Below are 17,565 nucleotides of genomic sequence, written 5' to 3'. Positions count from 1 at the left end.
TTGTTTGGTAGCTTATCTTTTAATAGTTTAGGAGTTATAAAAGTCTGATGGCAGTGGGAAAGACTTGTGTTTTGGTACCACAATATGAAATGGAAGAAAAATGAAAGAAGAAGCAATCTGAGGCATTCTTTTCTATTTCTGCATATCTAACATTAGCATTAATAGCTCTTAACCAAATCTAGATTAAATGCTGTGAAAGGTCATTACCTGCTCCAATTCAAAGACACCTGAAGACATAGAGCTGCTCAGATGGCGTATTATAACCTCTCGGATTATAAGAACAGTCAGAAGCAGAGCTCTTGTCAAGTGTCAGAACCTCCATTTGCCCCCCAGCAAGAAACCTTCAGCTGCAGAGAAGATTTACAAAAAGGCCCTGTAGTGCTCTGCTTGCTGAAATTTTTGTAATATTCATGACTGGGTACAACATTTGTGAAAAGTTTGTGTTGCCCATGGCCCAAACGATATATTCAAAGCAATTTTTTGCATCTCATAGAAGTTGCAGTATTCATCGCATCCCATATTCAGTGTTGGATGAGGTGAAAATGTGAACTTTCTCCTCAGGGGGCTTCCACAACAAAGGTCACGGGGGTCATAATAAATTAGATTTTCATTCATATTTTAATCAGATTATGCAATATCTTGTGTAGAAAATTATTTGCAACAGGAAAAGACACATCTCAGCCTGATGCATTGTCTGCAGCTGCAGTGCAGCAGCTCCACCAAAGTGGACAGCTAGATCAGCTGACAAACAAACAGATGTCACCACCGTCAAGACTGTTGCTAACCTGTAAAATCTGGATAGCAACTGGATAACATACTTGATGTTGCTTGATTAAATTAAAGTACCTGCTTTCTTGGGAAGCTCATTTGGTTGCACTCAACATTGTTAGATACAGTTTGGCATGCTATTATGCAAATTATTACATTTCTGAAATCTAATTTTGCATGTTTAGTATTTTATGGAGAGGAGCGATAAATCAGAGGAAATGTGACTCCTGTTGTGTGCTGAATCCAGCAGAGATTAAACTAATGAATTGTCTTTCAACAACTGCCAGGTACATCGCTGAAGATGCTTTCAGCAATGAAGTGTTTGCAGTTTCATTGTTCTCATGAAGCAAAGTAATTCAGCTTCTTGTAGGCGCAGATATAGGCACAGTCTTTGTTTGTTTATTTTTTGTTCATATTTGTTATTCATTCATATAAAGATTTCTCAGAAATTTGTCTGCTGCGTACCTCATAGGGCGTTTAATCTGATTTGTTTTGCGTGTTCCTCGGCTGCTGTGATGCAGGTCTTAAAAAAAAAAAAAATAAATTTCTGCATATCGGTCTGTCACATTCTTTATCCGTCCATCCATTCAGGTTCAAGCCAACATGTTAACAACTGTCTTAACAAGTGTGGTTGAGTGAGATACTGATCCGTTTTCAGACAGGTCACACTGAAGCTGAGCATGTGAGCGAATGTACATAGATCTATCAGTGTGCTGACCCTGTATTCTGTCTCTCCTTAGAGGAGGTTCGTCAGAATTGCGCTTTTGCCACAGGGATGTAATGAGCACATTGTTATTATCGTGATGAGCGGGAAGACGCCAACAGAATAAAGGCTCCTAGAGGGAATCAATCTTACCCTTGCCAGACTGTGATTTCTGGGCATGACTTTGCCTATCCAAGGGTGGTGAGGGGTGTCGACACTGATTAGAGCCTCACAGACTGACAAGTTTATCCTGAGTTATTTTGTCATCTCCAATAATAACAGCTACCTCCAGGGTAATACATTGCCTGTGTGTGTGGTGTAAAATTTAGACTCCTTAAATATACGTGTCTACAAATATACAGCTTCTGTATGTTGCTCAGCAGAGAATGCAAAGCGTTGGTTGGTGTGTTTCTGTTTTAGAGCTGCTTTTCTGTGCTGCTGACAGGTCGGAGACGAGATAGTGGAGATTAACGGGGAGCCTGCACGTGGTATTTCCCACACACGGGCTATTGAACTGATCCAGGCAGGAGGAAACAAAGTGGTGTTGTTGTTGCGACCTGGTGCAGGCCTGGCTCAAGAGGGCAGTAAGTACAATGCTCAAACTATTTATTGATTGATTATTGCCGTGTAAGTTATCGTCTTGATTTTAGTGTTTTCACTGTCTCTTAAAGGAATAGCTTGACACATTCACACATCAAATTCTGGGATTTTTTTCGGCAGAGTTAGATGGAAACATTGGTGTCTGTCGGATGTATTTGCATTAAATATGTAGCAGGGGCCTCCATCTGGTTGCCTGAGCTCAGCATTAAGACCCAAAGCAGCAAGAAACAACAAGTCAGGCTGTGCTTGTGCTCAACGCTCTCCAGTCTTAATGCTAAGCCAAACTCGCCACTTTCTAGCTACTGTTTCACAAAGTGTTCTTTAAAAAGTGGTCTTTAAAAGTTTTCCTCATTCTTAATCAAGTTTAAGCAAAGGTGCATTTGAATAATGTTCACGATAAAATTTTATTTAGCAAATGATTTGGATTTCTTTTCTAAACATGTTAACACAGAGGGGGGTTGATGATATTAGTTCAATAAATGGTGAATCCATAAATCTGCCTAATGTTTAGCTAACGATAATGACTTCATCCTTTTATTGATAGAGCCTATCTCGTGGCGCCACTCTTATTGAGCCTCCTTTGCTGATTTTTTTTTTTTTTTTTTTGTATTCATTAACTCCCTAACCATCTGCTTCGTTTTGGTTCTTCTTCTCTTTCCCTGTGATGCAGGTAGTACTGCTTCCTCTACTGTGTGCTACTACACTGAGCACCAACACTAACATCTTCAATGCTTTTACTGGCCTCTTCTCTTTTACCTTGGTAATTAGTTTTATTCTCATGTGTTTCCCTTCTTTAACTCCTAGACTATAACCTAAAATTTCCTTCTTCTCTCAGTATTTAATGTGGCACATCTAATATTCTTGCGTGCGCATGTTGTCTGGATGTAAAATTTGTAATTTTCTTCCAGGTCAACGTGATCAAAAACTCATTTCACCCGCAAGCTTCCCCAGAGAGGTGTTTCTCTCTGACTCATCACCCCAGTCCTCCCCATATTCCCCCGGGGCTTCCATCTTTGTGTCCTCTCCCTCCTCCAGCAAACTGAAACATTCCCAAAGCTGGAGCACCATTTCCCCACAGCGCCCGAAGCCCCACAGCAGCAGGGGTTTGAGCTCGGTGAAGGAGAGGCGTGAGTGGGCAGAGAAGGCGGAAGAAGGGCTTTCTCCCATCTCTGCTGAGCATACGAAATTCTATAAGAGAACCAGGCCCACAAAAGACTCCAGAGAGCTAAGCAGCCCAAAGAAAACAGGAGAGACATTTCCTAAAGCCAAAGAGCAACATCAAAGTCCCATAAAGGCCGAGAGTAAGGCACGGGAAGAAATAATAAGCAGGAACAGGATGTCTCAGACACACACAAAAACACAATTCACAAGCCCGAGGATGTCTCCTCAAGCTGGACAGCAAGTGGCTTCAGCCCTGCAGCATGCACAGCATCAACAAGGTCCTCAGAGGAGATTAAAGGACCCATCCAGCAGAGAGAGCTTGAATCATGAAAAGAAAAATGGCAAAGAGGGGAACATCGAGATCAGAAGATACACACAAAGAAGAGAGATGCAGGAGAGAGGAGAAAGGATCAAGCCTGAAAGTTTTAAAAGGAGGGAGGCGGGACAGTCTCACCACCACAGCACGTCCCCTCATCTACTCCGAGAGAGCGAGAAAGGTACAGGTAAAGACTCAGGGCGGAGAGATGCTAATGGAAACGGCAAGCCTGCAGGGGACGGGAACAGAAACAAAGAGACAATGAAGAGAAGAGAATCCTTTTTCTCTTTTAAAGAGACGCGGACTAGAAAAGATTCTGTAGTCTTGCCAAGAGATGCAAAAGGACGGCAAGAAAGTGGTAGTAGGGAAGACTTTGAGGCCTCTGTAAACAATGTTCCAGGGACCCAGCAGAGCCCAGAGGGACCTATTAGCCCTGGCCCTTGGAAAGTGCCCAGCTCAGCCAAAATCCTCTCCCAGGCAGAAGTTCTGCGCGACCCTTTGTGATAGAATATTGAATCACCCGGACTTGAGCCATGTCATGGAATATTTATCAGTACCGTCAGTGGATTATTTTCCAGAGTTCTTCCATAAAACAGAGAAGTCCAACACGGTGCCGCTTTTGTTACCTTCGGACCATGTGCATGGATTCGTCTTTTGACAAGGTCTTTTTTTTTTTCTTTTTTTTTGGGGGGGGGGGGGGGGGGGGCAGGAGGGCGAGGTGGGGGGGGGCTGTGACATCAGGAGTGGCATGTAGCAGCTCCCCTCTGCCTTGTCCGCTGCTTCAGCATCTTTGATGTGGGATTTCAGCATGTGCAGTGTGCTCAGGGCCTTGTCAGACGAGACATTTTGAAATGTGAATATGTGCCAATCCTGGGAGCCTCCTGTGGAACAACGACCACCAACAGCACTTCACCCATTACAATGCAATGAGTCATATGCAAAGAAAGGAGAAAGGCCCAAGCCTCTTCCCCTTGTAGTATACACCAAGCGTGACTGTCATCCAGGGTTTAGTTTTGCTCTCAGCCTCATCACGGGATATTTTGACTGTCTTTTTTCTCCAAAGTTTGCTCAACTGCATGCAGTCGGTCCTTCTCTTTGTTTTTACTGCACGTGTTCTGCACATCAATGAGGATGATACCTTTTTCTTGTTTAGAGTTCTCATTCTGAACACCAGGCAGATTTCAAATACAGCCCAGCAAGCGTTCACTTTACCGGGGACTCTAGACTGTTCTGTGGTTATAGACACAACTCTACATACAAGCAGAATCATTTAAAAGACCAGAAACTTGTGGTTTGAGATCTTGTTTACCATGTGTATGATAACCAACTAGTGTGTAATTTATTGAGATAATAGATGAATATATGTATATGTAGCTGTACCAAACCATTCCACATTTTGATATAGACTTCAAAGATTCGTCCCATGTTACTTGAGCTTTCACCTTATTTCCGATGTACTTCAGTGGTAAGACTTACCATGGATCTTTGTAGTTCATTAAATGTATAGGTAATGTGCAAACCGCTGTACCACACGTTTGCAATCACTCAAAACGTGTCTCATTGTGAAATATAATATAATATAATATATATTTGAATGTGTCATGTTTTGCAGATTCTGACTTTGAAATATCTAATGAATTACAATGCACTGCATCTGCCCTTGTAGCATAACAGTAACAGAATGACCATGAGTTGTATTTAATTCGTGATGTTGACTTGCTACCAATGCATCGCCATTTAACTATTATTATTCTTATTGTTATTTTACAAAGCTGTTTCTTTTGCCTAAAAGGTTCACTGTTTAAGGCCAAACTCCAACCCTAAGTGTCGGGCACAGGCAGTTCACTCTGGTCCAGAGTCAGACAATGCCCTTTTCATTTTATGTCTCCTCCTGCACTGTTGTTCCTCCTTTCTGCTTTTACTTTGAACATTTTGTATGTCATCTCTGTGTCATACTGTGGCCTTGCATTGCTTCATTAGAAAAACAATCCCTGTGGTATCTTCTACATTGTGTAGGTAGACGGTAGTTGTAAATGTTTGTACATTGTACAGCACCTTTATAAATACTTGCTGAGTGCTCTTTCGGGGGAAGGAAAAAAAAAAAAGTAGAGGTATATTAAAATCGCTCCATTATTTTTTTATGTAAAAAAAAAAAAAAAAGAGAGAGAGAGAGAAAAAATATTTAAAAATGGGTCGAAAAAGGACAGATTATGACCTTGTCATGGTGTTCCGTTCATGCACTGAAAAATAAAGTTTTACTGAAAACACAGGACTCCTCGTGCTGACACATTAAAACCATGCTAACCTATTTCTGAGCTGTATGTTCGCACACTGTCAACACAATCACAATCGTTGACTGACTAATTATAAACGCACCGTGTGAAATTTATTTGTGGCACACTACAGTCCAACAACACCTTTGTAGGACAAAGCAGCATGGGCTGCTGTTACTATGGCAGACTTCCAGTTGTCATGGTAGCCAGCTGCTTTTCTCAGCAGCATGAAGGAGATGCTTTTTCAATTAGAAGAGAAACCTCTGAGGCGTCTTATGGTACAAATGCGTCACGACCGTTAAATATCCATATTTCAAAAGCAGGCAGAAATTACTACGCTGTTTTTTGTTTTGTTTTGTTTTTTTGGGGGGGATAGAAAATACTAATTAAATCCGCTCAGAGCATCGTTGAAACTGGCCTTAAATCCTCAATAAAATTCCAATGTCAGAGTTAAGAATTGCAAAGGTTGTATACAATATATTTCTGAATCTAGAGCGCCGTTGTTTATTTAACATATACTAGAAATACATGAGTGAGTGGCACATGCTGATTCACCAATAACTCAGAGCAGGTGTTCCTCAGCGGCTCCTTTGTTAGTGTTAGTGACTCCTGTAGAGGATCTTTCAAGAATTTGGTCACTTAGTCAGCATTGGATTTGCTGCAGGGAACAAACCAACGGACTGATAATTTTTTATTTTTTTTTTAATGGTTAATATTTACAGTTCTGCTGTCAGAGAAAAAAGACCAAGCGCATGTGTGCCGTACCTCTGCAGAGCTTTTGGCCATTCGCCTCTGAAAGGTTGGATGATGATCACCGACCAGCTGCAGCTGAGCACCAAAGGACATAGTCAGAGGTCTAGCCTACAATATATTACTGCAGAAACTTTTGTGCCGCCATTATTTTTAATGACTCATCCTGGTTTGGGAGAGACCTGCTCAGTCATTCAGAACTCAATAAAGTTGTAGATGAGCAGGTTTATTTGGTTATTAAAAACGCTCTCAGATGGCTTTAATGTGACATGTTTTATGTTCTATTTCAGGCATAAGCAGGAAATGATGGAACGGCTGCTACTAACTGTTCGAAGTGAAGGTAATTATTCTTTGAAGAGCAATTGTCTTTGACCTGATATGTATACGTGTGTGTGTGTGTGTGTTTGCACATGGTTTTGAATCGGAGATCTACAGTTTCAGTCTCCAACACAAAAATGGTGTGTTCGTGGCTTAGCTGCTTTCTGTTTCTCCAAATATATCGATTCGATTATACTGCTCTGTGTAAAAAGGTTAAGATGGTGAGGGTTTCCTTTTATAGGCTTCAGGATTGTTCCAGGATATTTCCCGATGAAATATGATGAGGATGTGTCAGAACGCAAACACCATGATTTACTGTTTTAAACTGGTTCAGGCCTCAGTACTGTCATTTAAATGATCCCTGCTTTTCTGTTTTGTTTTGGGTTTTTTTTTTTTCCCAATGAAATAAGAGCTTTCCATTTCAGTGCAGTTCATTGTTTTTACCACTAGATGTCACTGACTTCCAATAAGTCAGCGTTTTGGCTAAAGCGTGGTTGAAGAGGGTACATGAACTTAAATTAAGGCTAAACTTTATTTTAACCATCCAATAAGGGAAATAAATATTTTTATTGTGTGAGAGATGGTGTTCTGAGTTACGCTCAGTGTCAACTGTTGCCTTCTGTAGAGGCTATTGGTACAAGAACGCAAAACATGAACAGAAATCCAGAGTTGTGTTTCTTTCCTGTGTGAAACTTTGTGATAGCAGGAAATAAGTACTTGGAAGTTGTCTGAAGGCTTTTGACCTTGGAACGAATATCGAGGAGAAAACTCCTCCAGATGCAGATTACATATCTTAGAGACGTGCAGTACCTGTGTGAATGTGTGTACAGGTCACGGTGAGTTATGATCCTGGAACTCATACAACATGTTCTTGGTATGCGCTGGCCCAAAAAGGGCAGGTGGACCGTACAGCAGCGGTCGAATATCACTGTTTGGGCTGGAACAACTCTTGTCCCATATCAGCGTGAGGAGAAGCAGATGCATTCTTCACCTAGCTGGTGAAAAGGGAGTCAAACAGGGTGTTTAACAAGATAAGAAAAGGAGACTATGCCAGAGCTTAGGAGGCTTTGAGCTTGAGAAGCTACTTGGTAACCAAGCATTAGTTATGTTTTGGTTGTTTTTTTTTTTTTTTAATACCTTAAAAGGACAGGGTGCACCACACATTTTTTACAGGGCTCGTTTTAAAAGCTTTGAGTGTGCTGGGCCATTTAACTAAACCCCAAACCAGTGAAACGTGAAGTTTCCTACTTCCTAGTGATGTGAGGTCATGCATGTACAAAAAAGAAATATATAAATATATCTTTATTTTGGTGATCCTTCACTGGTTGAGAAAACAAAAGACTTCACCAAAGAGGAGGGTCATGATTCCATGGAGCCCCATTCACTTTGTGTTGCCCTGAGGTTTGTGTGTCGTATCTGTGTGGGTTTCTCAGGCAACTCCCATCAACACACTTCTCTGGTTGTGAATGGGCGGTGGAGCAAACTGACTGGAACTTACCTCAGTTAGTCTGAGGCAATGAGCCACAACCTCTTCTTCTGAGGAAAAAGAAAAAAGAAAAAATAATAAATAAATAAAAGTGTGTGATGTATCCATGACAATGACCCAAACCACAGACAGTGACTCAGACTCTCTAACGCAATGAAAACCCCAACGACCATGAGTCCTCACCAGAATAACCCCCACTGCTCATTTGTTTGACGATGATGATTGTGATGATTGTGATTTTTATTATTTACCAAGGATACATATTGAAATGAGATGATTCTGTTCATCTTCATCTTCTGATGCACAAAGTACCTCAGACAGAATAAAACTAAAACGGGGTTTCCCCCCTCGGCCTCCTTGTTTTTCCAGGACACACCCATGATCTGCCCAGTGTTTTGCCTTTGCTGCTTTCTGGGGGGAAACACCTCAGTCTCCGGCAGGAGGGCGGAGACAGGCCGCTTTATCTGGAGGACAAACTGAGAAAGTGTGCTTCTGACATGCTGATCTAACTAACGCTCACACCTCTGAGCTACCTTCACTGTTGTCAGGCCGTGAGCTTGTTCCTTTCTCCCTCCTGGGTCCACTTTGTGCCACGAATCCGTGAAGGGCGCTGCAGAAATTCACCATTAATGCCGCCGGTGTTTTAAAGCGGAGTTTCCTGCCTCTGCTTTTCAAAATAAGACGCTGCATCAACGAATGCGCTCATGTTTTACATTAACTGTTCACAAACACAATGTGTTAAGAGAGACCTGCACTGAGGCAATTTAGAGGACAGAAATGTGCTTCCATTAATAAACTGACATCTATATTATGCTCTTTTCCACTGAATACATTAGTTAAATTCAATATTGGCCCTGTCCATAACCACTAAATGTCTGCTTGTTTAGTGGCACTTTGTTTCCTGTTGGCATTCTGGAAGCTATAAATTATTTATCACATAGCTAATGCTCAGTGGAATTTTTTATTTATTTTATTTTATTTTATTTTTTTTAGATTTCAATGATTATCCACAACATCAATTTTAATGCATTTTTAATTTGTGTGCTCTGCCAGAGCATTTAAAACCAAAACTTACACTGTGGAAAGTCGGCGCTCAACAAAACCTGAAAGGAGATGTTATTTATTAATTAATTATTTATTAAACAAAGGCCATGGGTGAAATCAGAGAGAGGTTCATGGTTCATGCTGAAGGTGTGTACAGATGTATGCAGCTCAGGAAAAATATGCAAAGACTATTTCTGCTTTTATTACGAAAGCAGAAATGTTCACTTCCTGTCATTCACACCATTGAAGCCGGCTTGACCAGCAGATAACATGGGCATTCGCAGCTCCCTGTTTGGAGGATCACTTTCTCACCAGCCGCCGGATCAGGTGGAGTCTCAGCTCAGCGTCTGAGGAAAGTAGGACCTAGTGACCGGATCAGCGCCTTTTGGTGTCCTTCCGCCGCCCAGCATGGACTTTTCACCGCACACTGACGGGCGGAGGGGATACCTGCTGCTGCTGTTTGTCTTTGTGCTGGAAGCAGCAGGTCAGTGAACGCCACCCCCCTCCCCACCCCCCCAAGTCTGTTTAATGAGATAATATTTATCAAGTCATATCAGACCTCCAGACAGTTTGAGAGGTCGAACTGTCGTTTATTTTATTAGCTTTCTTTGTTTTGTTTTATATTTTCTGCCAGCTCCTCAGAAAATCAATCATCACGTTTTGTAGTTTCTCCTCTATAAAATGAAATGATTGCAGCTTTGCTTAACATCTTTAGTAGTTTGTATAAATAACTTTTTTGTGATGCGACTGAAAAACAATATCAGCTTTAGCAGACACAGCTGAATTATTTCATCAATGAGCTTTTCTTTTCACATTAAAAGTTCTGTGTCATTTTTCTGGTACTCTGCACAAAAAGATTCATGAACTGGAACAGTTTATAAATCATTTGCAGGCACTTTGTTGATCAGTTTCAAGTTGTTACTTTTGCTGATGTTGCCTCTTGGTGTTGCTTTTCCTCCAGCCAGCTGTCCAAAGCCTCATGGAAGGGAAAATATTGTCCTAACCAACGAAGCCCTTCTACTGAATACGTTTCCAGAAGGAGTTGTCGTCCTTTTCGAGTGTGCTAATGGATATGAGAAAGAAAGTGGCTCGGGAGTTACAACCTGCACGGGTGGAAGTTGGACTGAGCTGGATCTTATTTGCAAAAGTGAGTCCTGTTGTTCCACTTCTACTTGCCTACTGCCTTTGACAGTTGAATGTTAAACCACACACCTTTGTTGTGTCACTCATATTTCCCAACTTGGGAATGAAGCAGCAATGTGCTGTTCATTTTGATATTACAGAGATAGACTGTGGACTGCCTACGCCTCAGGAACATATGAGCTTTAACTTGAGCAGAGGTACCCTGTTTGGTGCCCTCATAAGCATCTCATGTGATAAAGGGTGAGTATATGAAATCGTCTCATATCAGTCCTGACTGGCTGAATAATGCTTCATTTATTATGTTGTAAAGTTAGAGAAATAGGTTTTAAACATTCACCAGCTCCAGCAGTAAGAGAAAGGAGGCACACAGCATCTTCTGCTGGCAGACAGATTGGCTCAACTCAAGGTGGAGTTGCTGAACTTAAAATAAGTCAAAAATAGTTTGGGAAGATAAAGAGAGACACTGCCTGAAACTGATGGTTTCACTAATAAGAAACCTGGTTTCTTTTATGGCCAAAGTAATTACGTTGTTATTTAAGAGCTTAGTTGCAAGACTGGAATTCCAGCGAATTACAAAATCACAGCTCTAAAGTATTAATTCCTCCTTAAGTGCTGTTTTGCTTTTTTTTTTTTGTCTTTTTCCTTTATAATTTTATAGATACCAGGTTTATGGCTCAAGCTTCAAACGGTGCTACGCTACAGGGTGGAGAGGGAGAGCCACATGTCAACGTAAATGTCTTGCATTCATTTAATATTTCCCGAAACCTCTACCAATACAACAGCTTCATGATACTAATATGAAAACTCCTCTTCGCCTCTCCCTCAGTGGTGAAGTGTGCGTCACCTGAAAACCTATCCAACGGCAAGACCGTGTGGGACTCTACAGACAGGCCGAAATACGGAGAAGTCATACGTTTTGTTTGTAATGAGGGATACACCCTCGTCGGTGGGGACAGCAGCATGTGTGACGAAAAAGGGAAATACAACCCTCCGCCTCCTGTATGTGAAGGTAAGTCCGCTGCATCCAAATGTTCAACCTGTTATTCTCTGGATTAGTGCTAAATCGAATGAGAAGTCAGGTGAGTTATAAAGAAGATGTCTCAACATGCTGAACAACATGAATGCTTCATTGGCATTGTAGGCTGATTTCCATCATGTCACTGGACTCACCACTGTTGCTTCAGTTGGAAAGGATGGTTATGAATGTTATGAGGATATTGGTTATTTGACTAATCGAAGTCAGAAGAAGAATTACAACATTTCAACACAGGCCTCGTTAAAGATTTAGTCTGCTTTTGCTTTAATTAAAAGCCTCAGATATTGAGCTCTGTGAATGTGTGCATAAAAAACATATCTGGACTAAAGATAAATGCTGCACAAATGTGCTCACTGTAGTTTGCTGCTGAACTGCTGTTAAAGATACTCAAAGCTTCTGCCAGTGTCGCATTTAAAGTGAAATCAAGTCAACTCCCCAGCTGCTGGGAATGTCATAAATCCACCCGACTTCAAAAAGCATCATGATATTTACATTATTTGCAGCAAGACTAAAGACTAAAACTTTTTAAACAACTGAAGCTGTCCTTCAGTGACCTCTCAGTTGTTCACGGGAATCTTATAAGCAAAAAGCTTGCAGCAACACTGATGAGTTTGCGGTGCGGTTTCAAGCAGATACATGTTTTCCTGTAATCTACTTTCCAATCAGGGAAGAGTGCACATTCATATGGGTGTTGGCCTGGTGTTACTGAAGACACGCTCAGTTATTTATACAGCTGACATGTATAAACATCATCATTCATCTAGCTCTTTTATGAGACAGTATAACCATTTACATAATTTTTCTGCTCTGTTCTGTTTGCTAACTGAACTCATATGTAATTAGTCAGGCCTGTCCACTTAATACTACACTGTGACAATGTGAGAAATAAACAGATGGTTCTTCCCTGATGCTTAAAATAGCACCCTGTGCATGAAATATAAAGTGTATATGTGCATGTTTCACCAACAGCTTCGTGAGTGGCTGATAAATTCTATTTATTGTAACACCAGATTTTTCTCATTCATAGCACTGACAGCAGAGGATATAACTACAACAAAAATAGTAGCAACCACTACTTCACCAGAACCAGGTATTGGGATATTTTTCACTGAATTTAGAGATGGAAGTTGATTTTCATTTTCATTCATTGCTGAATCCCCCACTACAAGAAATCCAATACATTGAGGAGACTTAGTTTACTGGTATCGAAGATACTTAGACAACAATCTACTTTACATGTTACAGACTTGTCCACTTTTACAGAGTCACCTGCCATGGCCACAAAAAGAGCAGTAGCAGCAAGTGCAACACCAACTGTCAAATCTGCAGAAGGAGGTACAGAAAACTGTCTCCAAACCAGCCAATCAATCAGGCTGAAAACCTTTTTTTAGCCATGGCTACATTTGGCAGCATGGATTGATTATGTGCACACAGAATGGGTTTGAAAAATGACTAAGCAGCTTGACAGGATGCTTTTATGCTGTCCAAACTCCAGAAGAATGAAATGTCCTTCTGATATTTCTGTTCAAAGGTACTAAAGACATTTTGTCAGTGGTGGAGGAAGCCACTACAGCCAGCGTAACGACAGATTCTTCAGGTACAGAAAGATAACTTGAAAAAGCTGATGAGGGTTTGAATCTTCTTTTTCGTCTGTTGGCTTTCACGTGATTTCATATAATGTATATCATCACAAGGAAAAAAAAAAATTAAATATGCTGTCGCCAATGCCATTTATAATTAAAAACAATTTAGTTGCTATTCAAACTTAGAGAATAGGTATTATTATCAAGGTGGACAAGGTAAACTATCAAGCATACAACCCTAAACATAACCCTCATTGTTTCCTTGAATACGTAAATTAACAACTGTAACATAACATGGCATGCTAAAAAGAAGACCGAGACATTTTGGGAAACATGCTTATATCAGCCAGATGATGATGGGTGATGGGGTGGGGGTTGTCTCTTAGGCTATTTCTTGCTTTTGAGCAGTTGCCAGAAAATCAGAGAGGAGACTAAAGGAAGTGGAAGCAGCCAAGATGTAGTCTGGCACAGCACTCCACATGAAATGGGTCATCATGTATTCACTTACATTTTTGTGTGAAATAGATGAATGTCATCTTGAAATCTACTGATTTCTTAGTTTGAGCCTTGCTTGCAGAGGGATTTGGCCTTTTTATATAACGACCTGTTAGCTATAGCTATGTGTTGAATGGACACATACTTTTATTGGAGTGGCGTCAGTCCTCTCACTTAACTCTTCACCAGAAGGCAAACAAGCTTTTTTCCCCAAAATGTCAAACTTTATTTCCTTTATTATTGCAATTTATGACGACTAATACGACTGTTTTCTACTTGCAGACCTACAGGACAGCAACATGAAGACTGGCATAGGCAGTGGTGAGTTCTAAGTCTCAGTCCTAAAAACATCTTAGCATGGAGAAATGTTTCTTCTCTGTTTAACTCTGAATGTGCCTTTCAGGATACATATATATTATACTTGCTGTGACATGCGTTTTAGTAGGTAATGTACAATTTTTCGTATTGTGATTCACAGATTAGCTAAATATTGTGCTTACAAGTTTAATAAAGCTTGATTTTTATTTATTTTTTTATTTTCTTTACAGTTGCAGGTGTGATTGCAATCTTCATATCCAAGTTTCTTTTGAGGAGAAAAGGGTGAGGAATACTTCATTCTAATATTTCACTCTTAATGCCTTCAAGGCTCGTATGTTGTTGTACTATTTATCTGTCTGCAATTTCCTCTTTCTAGCTTTCTACCTTTTGGTTCAGTCTCTTCACTGCTTTTTAGCTTTTTGACTTGTTCAAAGAAAAATTTAGATATCTGTGTTTCCAGAGTCAGGCTCAGGAATGGGAAAGTCTACAGGAAATCCTCTAATATATGCAGAGGAAACACAGAAATCAGTACCAGGCCAAAATGTCTAAAATTAGCTGAAAAATATGACTTGAATTCGAAAAAATAAAAAAATCAGCAGTGACATGTAACCCTTGTGAAGTAACTGCTGGATCAGCAAATAACCTTTCATTAACACTATACTCATGCAAGCATCTCAGTTCATTGAGCCAAGATGAAAGTTTACTTTTGGGTAATCATAATTCTGTCAAAGCTATGACAGTATGACAGGTGACTAACACTAACACCGCAAAATATAACTAATAGAGAATGCAGTAATTACATTTTTGGTCAACTAATTAAATGTTAACACAAGAACCACATAAGTAAACAACAATTCTGACACAAATTCCTTATGTGGTGACACCATAGCTCATATGACACCAGAGAAGACCTGAAGCCGGAGTTATTACAGTTCCAAAATCTTTAGATTGCCTTCCTCACTCAGGTATCTGTCAATTCATGTATATTTATTATCTCCATAAAAATATCAAAATACCTCTAAAATATATTCTATACATTATCTCCATTTACTTGTCTAGTTTGCTCATTTTGTAGCAATGTTTAAGTGGGAGCATAACTTATTAAATGTAAAGACAAGCATGAATTGTGTATGATTGTCTTGTTTTTGCGCTGCCATGTGAGTGAAGCTCACGCCAAATGGTTTTCTCTCTGTTTCTCATCAACACCAGCTCAGTACATGGAGCCGCGCCTATCTGTTAAAGATCTGCAACCCATGAGGACGTGCCAGCCAGCAAAATGTAATGCTGCCTCTGTGAATCGATGGGGGGGGGGACAAAGACAGCTCACTTTTAATGCAATTGCACTACAAAAATGGCTGACAACTGAATCTGCTGAGTAGTATCATCATTCAGATGGAAGTATGGCATTCCAAGGATCAAAAGCATAATTTCTAAAAATGTATTTTTGTACGAATTATTTTAACACAGAATTGTAAATATTATATGCCACTACTATTTTGTATCTTATTTATGTGAAAACTGGAGAAAGCACTTCGATATTTCCTCCATATTTAAGTACTGAAAAGTTGTGTAAAAAAATAATAATAATTTTGAGTTTTTATAAAATCATATGTTTCCATTTTATTCTTTTTTTATTTGGCTAGCACATAGCTATAAAAAAGGTGATTCAGGAGACACACAATGTGGTTCATTCAACTGATAAAGATACAATCAGCTGCATTCTTGGTTTCCCGACTCTCCTTCCATCATTGTCTATTGTTCTAGGGTTCGTTTAGTATGGTCTCAAAATAATGGGAGACCCTGTCTCATGAGAAAATAATTGAATAGAGTGCCTACCATTAATGAACCATGTAACTGAACTACCTACTGTTTAGTAATAATGGTAAAGGGGAAAATAATAAAAATGTTTGTGACCATGAGTAACTAGGTCTGTAGAGCAGAAGTCTGTAAATGTTTATTAACTGCAACTGCTGTTTCGAATGAAGACTTACAAAGAATATATCACATGAAAGCCAACCTGCAGCATGCTACACTACGTAAAGGAGCGCTAGACTAAAAAAAAAAACAAAAACGTTGACATTTTGAGGCGCCAGTTGCAAAGAAGCACTCTTTGCTACAAGAAACTACAAAAACACATTCATACCCATGGCAGCAGTGAAGGACCCGGCCATTATCCTGGCAGGGGTGTGCGCACTACAGAGAAAAGCCCTGTAATAAAATGTGCTAACAGTGATTCATTGTACTACAGCCTGCTGTCCTGCCAGAGGCCTGAGCAGGGATCGTCTGTGATCAGAAGAGAGTTTCGTGACTCTGTTCCAACTGAACTTCCACACGTTTCATTGAGACATTTTTTGGTCATTTTTTTTGTTTATAGCTTCCCTCTTTGATTGTCCAGACAGCAATTTGTGAAATTCTTTCGACAAAGTAACGTCACAATACATCATAAACAGGATATGAATTCCAAATGATTCATTTAGTTATGTTGACACATGCCAGGCTTTTGTATGTTACCTAAGAGGTGGAGTTTCTCTTTGGAGGCAGAAAAAAGTTTTCCTTCATACTCCGTGTTTAGTGCTGATGTGCAGATGTTACCATTAACCATGCTAAACTATGATTTAAATACTTAGCTCAAAACAGCACTGTGCCTCAGTGTACTGCTGAAGTTTATGGATACATCACTAATCTTGCAATTTCATCCAGAGTAGACTTCAGTGGGTATAAAAAAAAAATTATGGCATATCTATCAACTGGTTCTCTTCATATATTTACTCAAATGTATTCAAAATCGCAAAAGTTCCTCTCAAGGTAGTTTTAGAGAAAATTCATTTGATCAGCTAAGTGAGCAGTATTTATCCTTTACAGTTTATACTAAACGTAACCATCAGTCCAAATAGTTCCTGAGATATTTCAGTCTAGACCAAAGTGGTGAACACTGACATTAAAACTGTCCTATAGTGCAAGTCCAGCTGTGTCTTACATGCCACATCATCAGATTAAAGGTTTAATCGAGACATCCCAAAAATCCAGGTGAACATGACGGAACAATACGTGTTAAGGGATCATTGAAAGTTGAAACTGTGGCTTTCCTTTGGTCTCATACAATCATACAGAATTATGATGGTCTGGTCTGAAGTGGTCTTTAGTTTCTGGAGGGGTCCCGTCTCTGGTCTGGTCTGAAGTGGTCTTTAGTTTCTGGAGGGGTCCCGTCTCTGCTCTGGTCTGAAGTGGTCTTTAGTTTCTGGAGGGGTCCCATCTCTGGTCTGGTCTGAAGTGGTCTCTCGTCTAGTCTCTGGAGGGGTCCGGTCTCTGGTCTGGTCTGAAGTGGTCTCTCGTCTAGTCTCTGGAGGGGTCCGGTCTCTGGTCTGGTCTGAGGTGGTCTTTAGTTTCTGGAGGGGTCCCGTCTCTGGTCTGATCTGAAGTGGTCTTTAGTTTCTGGAGGGGTCCCATCTCTGGTCTGGTCTGAAGTGGTCTCTCGTCTAGTCTCTGGAGGGGTCCGGTCTCTGGTCTGGTCTGAAGTGGTCTCTCGTCTAGTCTCTGGAGGGGTCCGGTCTCTGGTCTGGTCTGAGGTGGT

General features: G+C 40.4%; 2 protein-coding genes across 4 annotated transcripts in view; both read left to right on the top strand.

The window, feature by feature from the left end:
* The window catches only part of magi3b (membrane associated guanylate kinase, WW and PDZ domain containing 3b), a 113,893-nt gene extending 109,685 nt beyond the window's left edge, over positions 1-4,208 (top strand). Inside the window, exons 20-21 of the mRNA XM_029502889.1 lie at positions 1,917-2,055; positions 2,980-4,208. Of these exons, the coding sequence (XP_029358749.1) occupies positions 1,917-2,055; positions 2,980-4,052 (1,212 nt within the window). The 3' untranslated portion in view covers positions 4,053-4,208. The remainder of the gene's footprint in view (positions 1-1,916; positions 2,056-2,979) is intronic.
* A 5,265-nt stretch (positions 4,209-9,473) lies between these two features.
* LOC115043635 (complement decay-accelerating factor) lies at positions 9,474-15,713 on the top strand. Of its 3 annotated transcripts, none has more exons than XM_029502261.1 (13): positions 9,474-9,903; positions 10,381-10,566; positions 10,703-10,802; positions 11,221-11,291; positions 11,389-11,571; positions 12,626-12,688; positions 12,844-12,933; positions 13,130-13,195; positions 13,959-13,997; positions 14,080-14,121; positions 14,225-14,276; positions 14,884-14,959; positions 15,204-15,713. In XM_029502261.1, exons 1-12 carry the CDS (start codon positions 9,828-9,830, stop codon positions 14,939-14,941), a joined length of 1,026 nt encoding a protein of 341 aa, XP_029358121.1. In that variant the 5' UTR covers positions 9,474-9,827; the 3' UTR covers positions 14,942-14,959; positions 15,204-15,713. The 3 variants fall into 3 exon arrangements, with proteins under 3 accessions (XP_029358121.1, XP_029358123.1, XP_029358122.1); XM_029502262.1 differs by having other exon boundaries at positions 9,485-9,903; positions 12,862-12,933; XM_029502263.1 differs by lacking the exon at positions 14,884-14,959 and having other exon boundaries at positions 9,475-9,903.
* The last annotated feature ends 1,852 nt before the right edge of the window (positions 15,714-17,565 follow it).

The sequence above is a fragment of the Echeneis naucrates genome, chromosome 5 (genome assembly GCF_900963305.1).
Source record: "Echeneis naucrates chromosome 5, fEcheNa1.1, whole genome shotgun sequence".
Taxonomy (NCBI): Eukaryota; Metazoa; Chordata; class Actinopteri; order Carangiformes; family Echeneidae; genus Echeneis; species Echeneis naucrates.
This window is presented reverse-complemented; position numbering and strand designations above follow the sequence as displayed.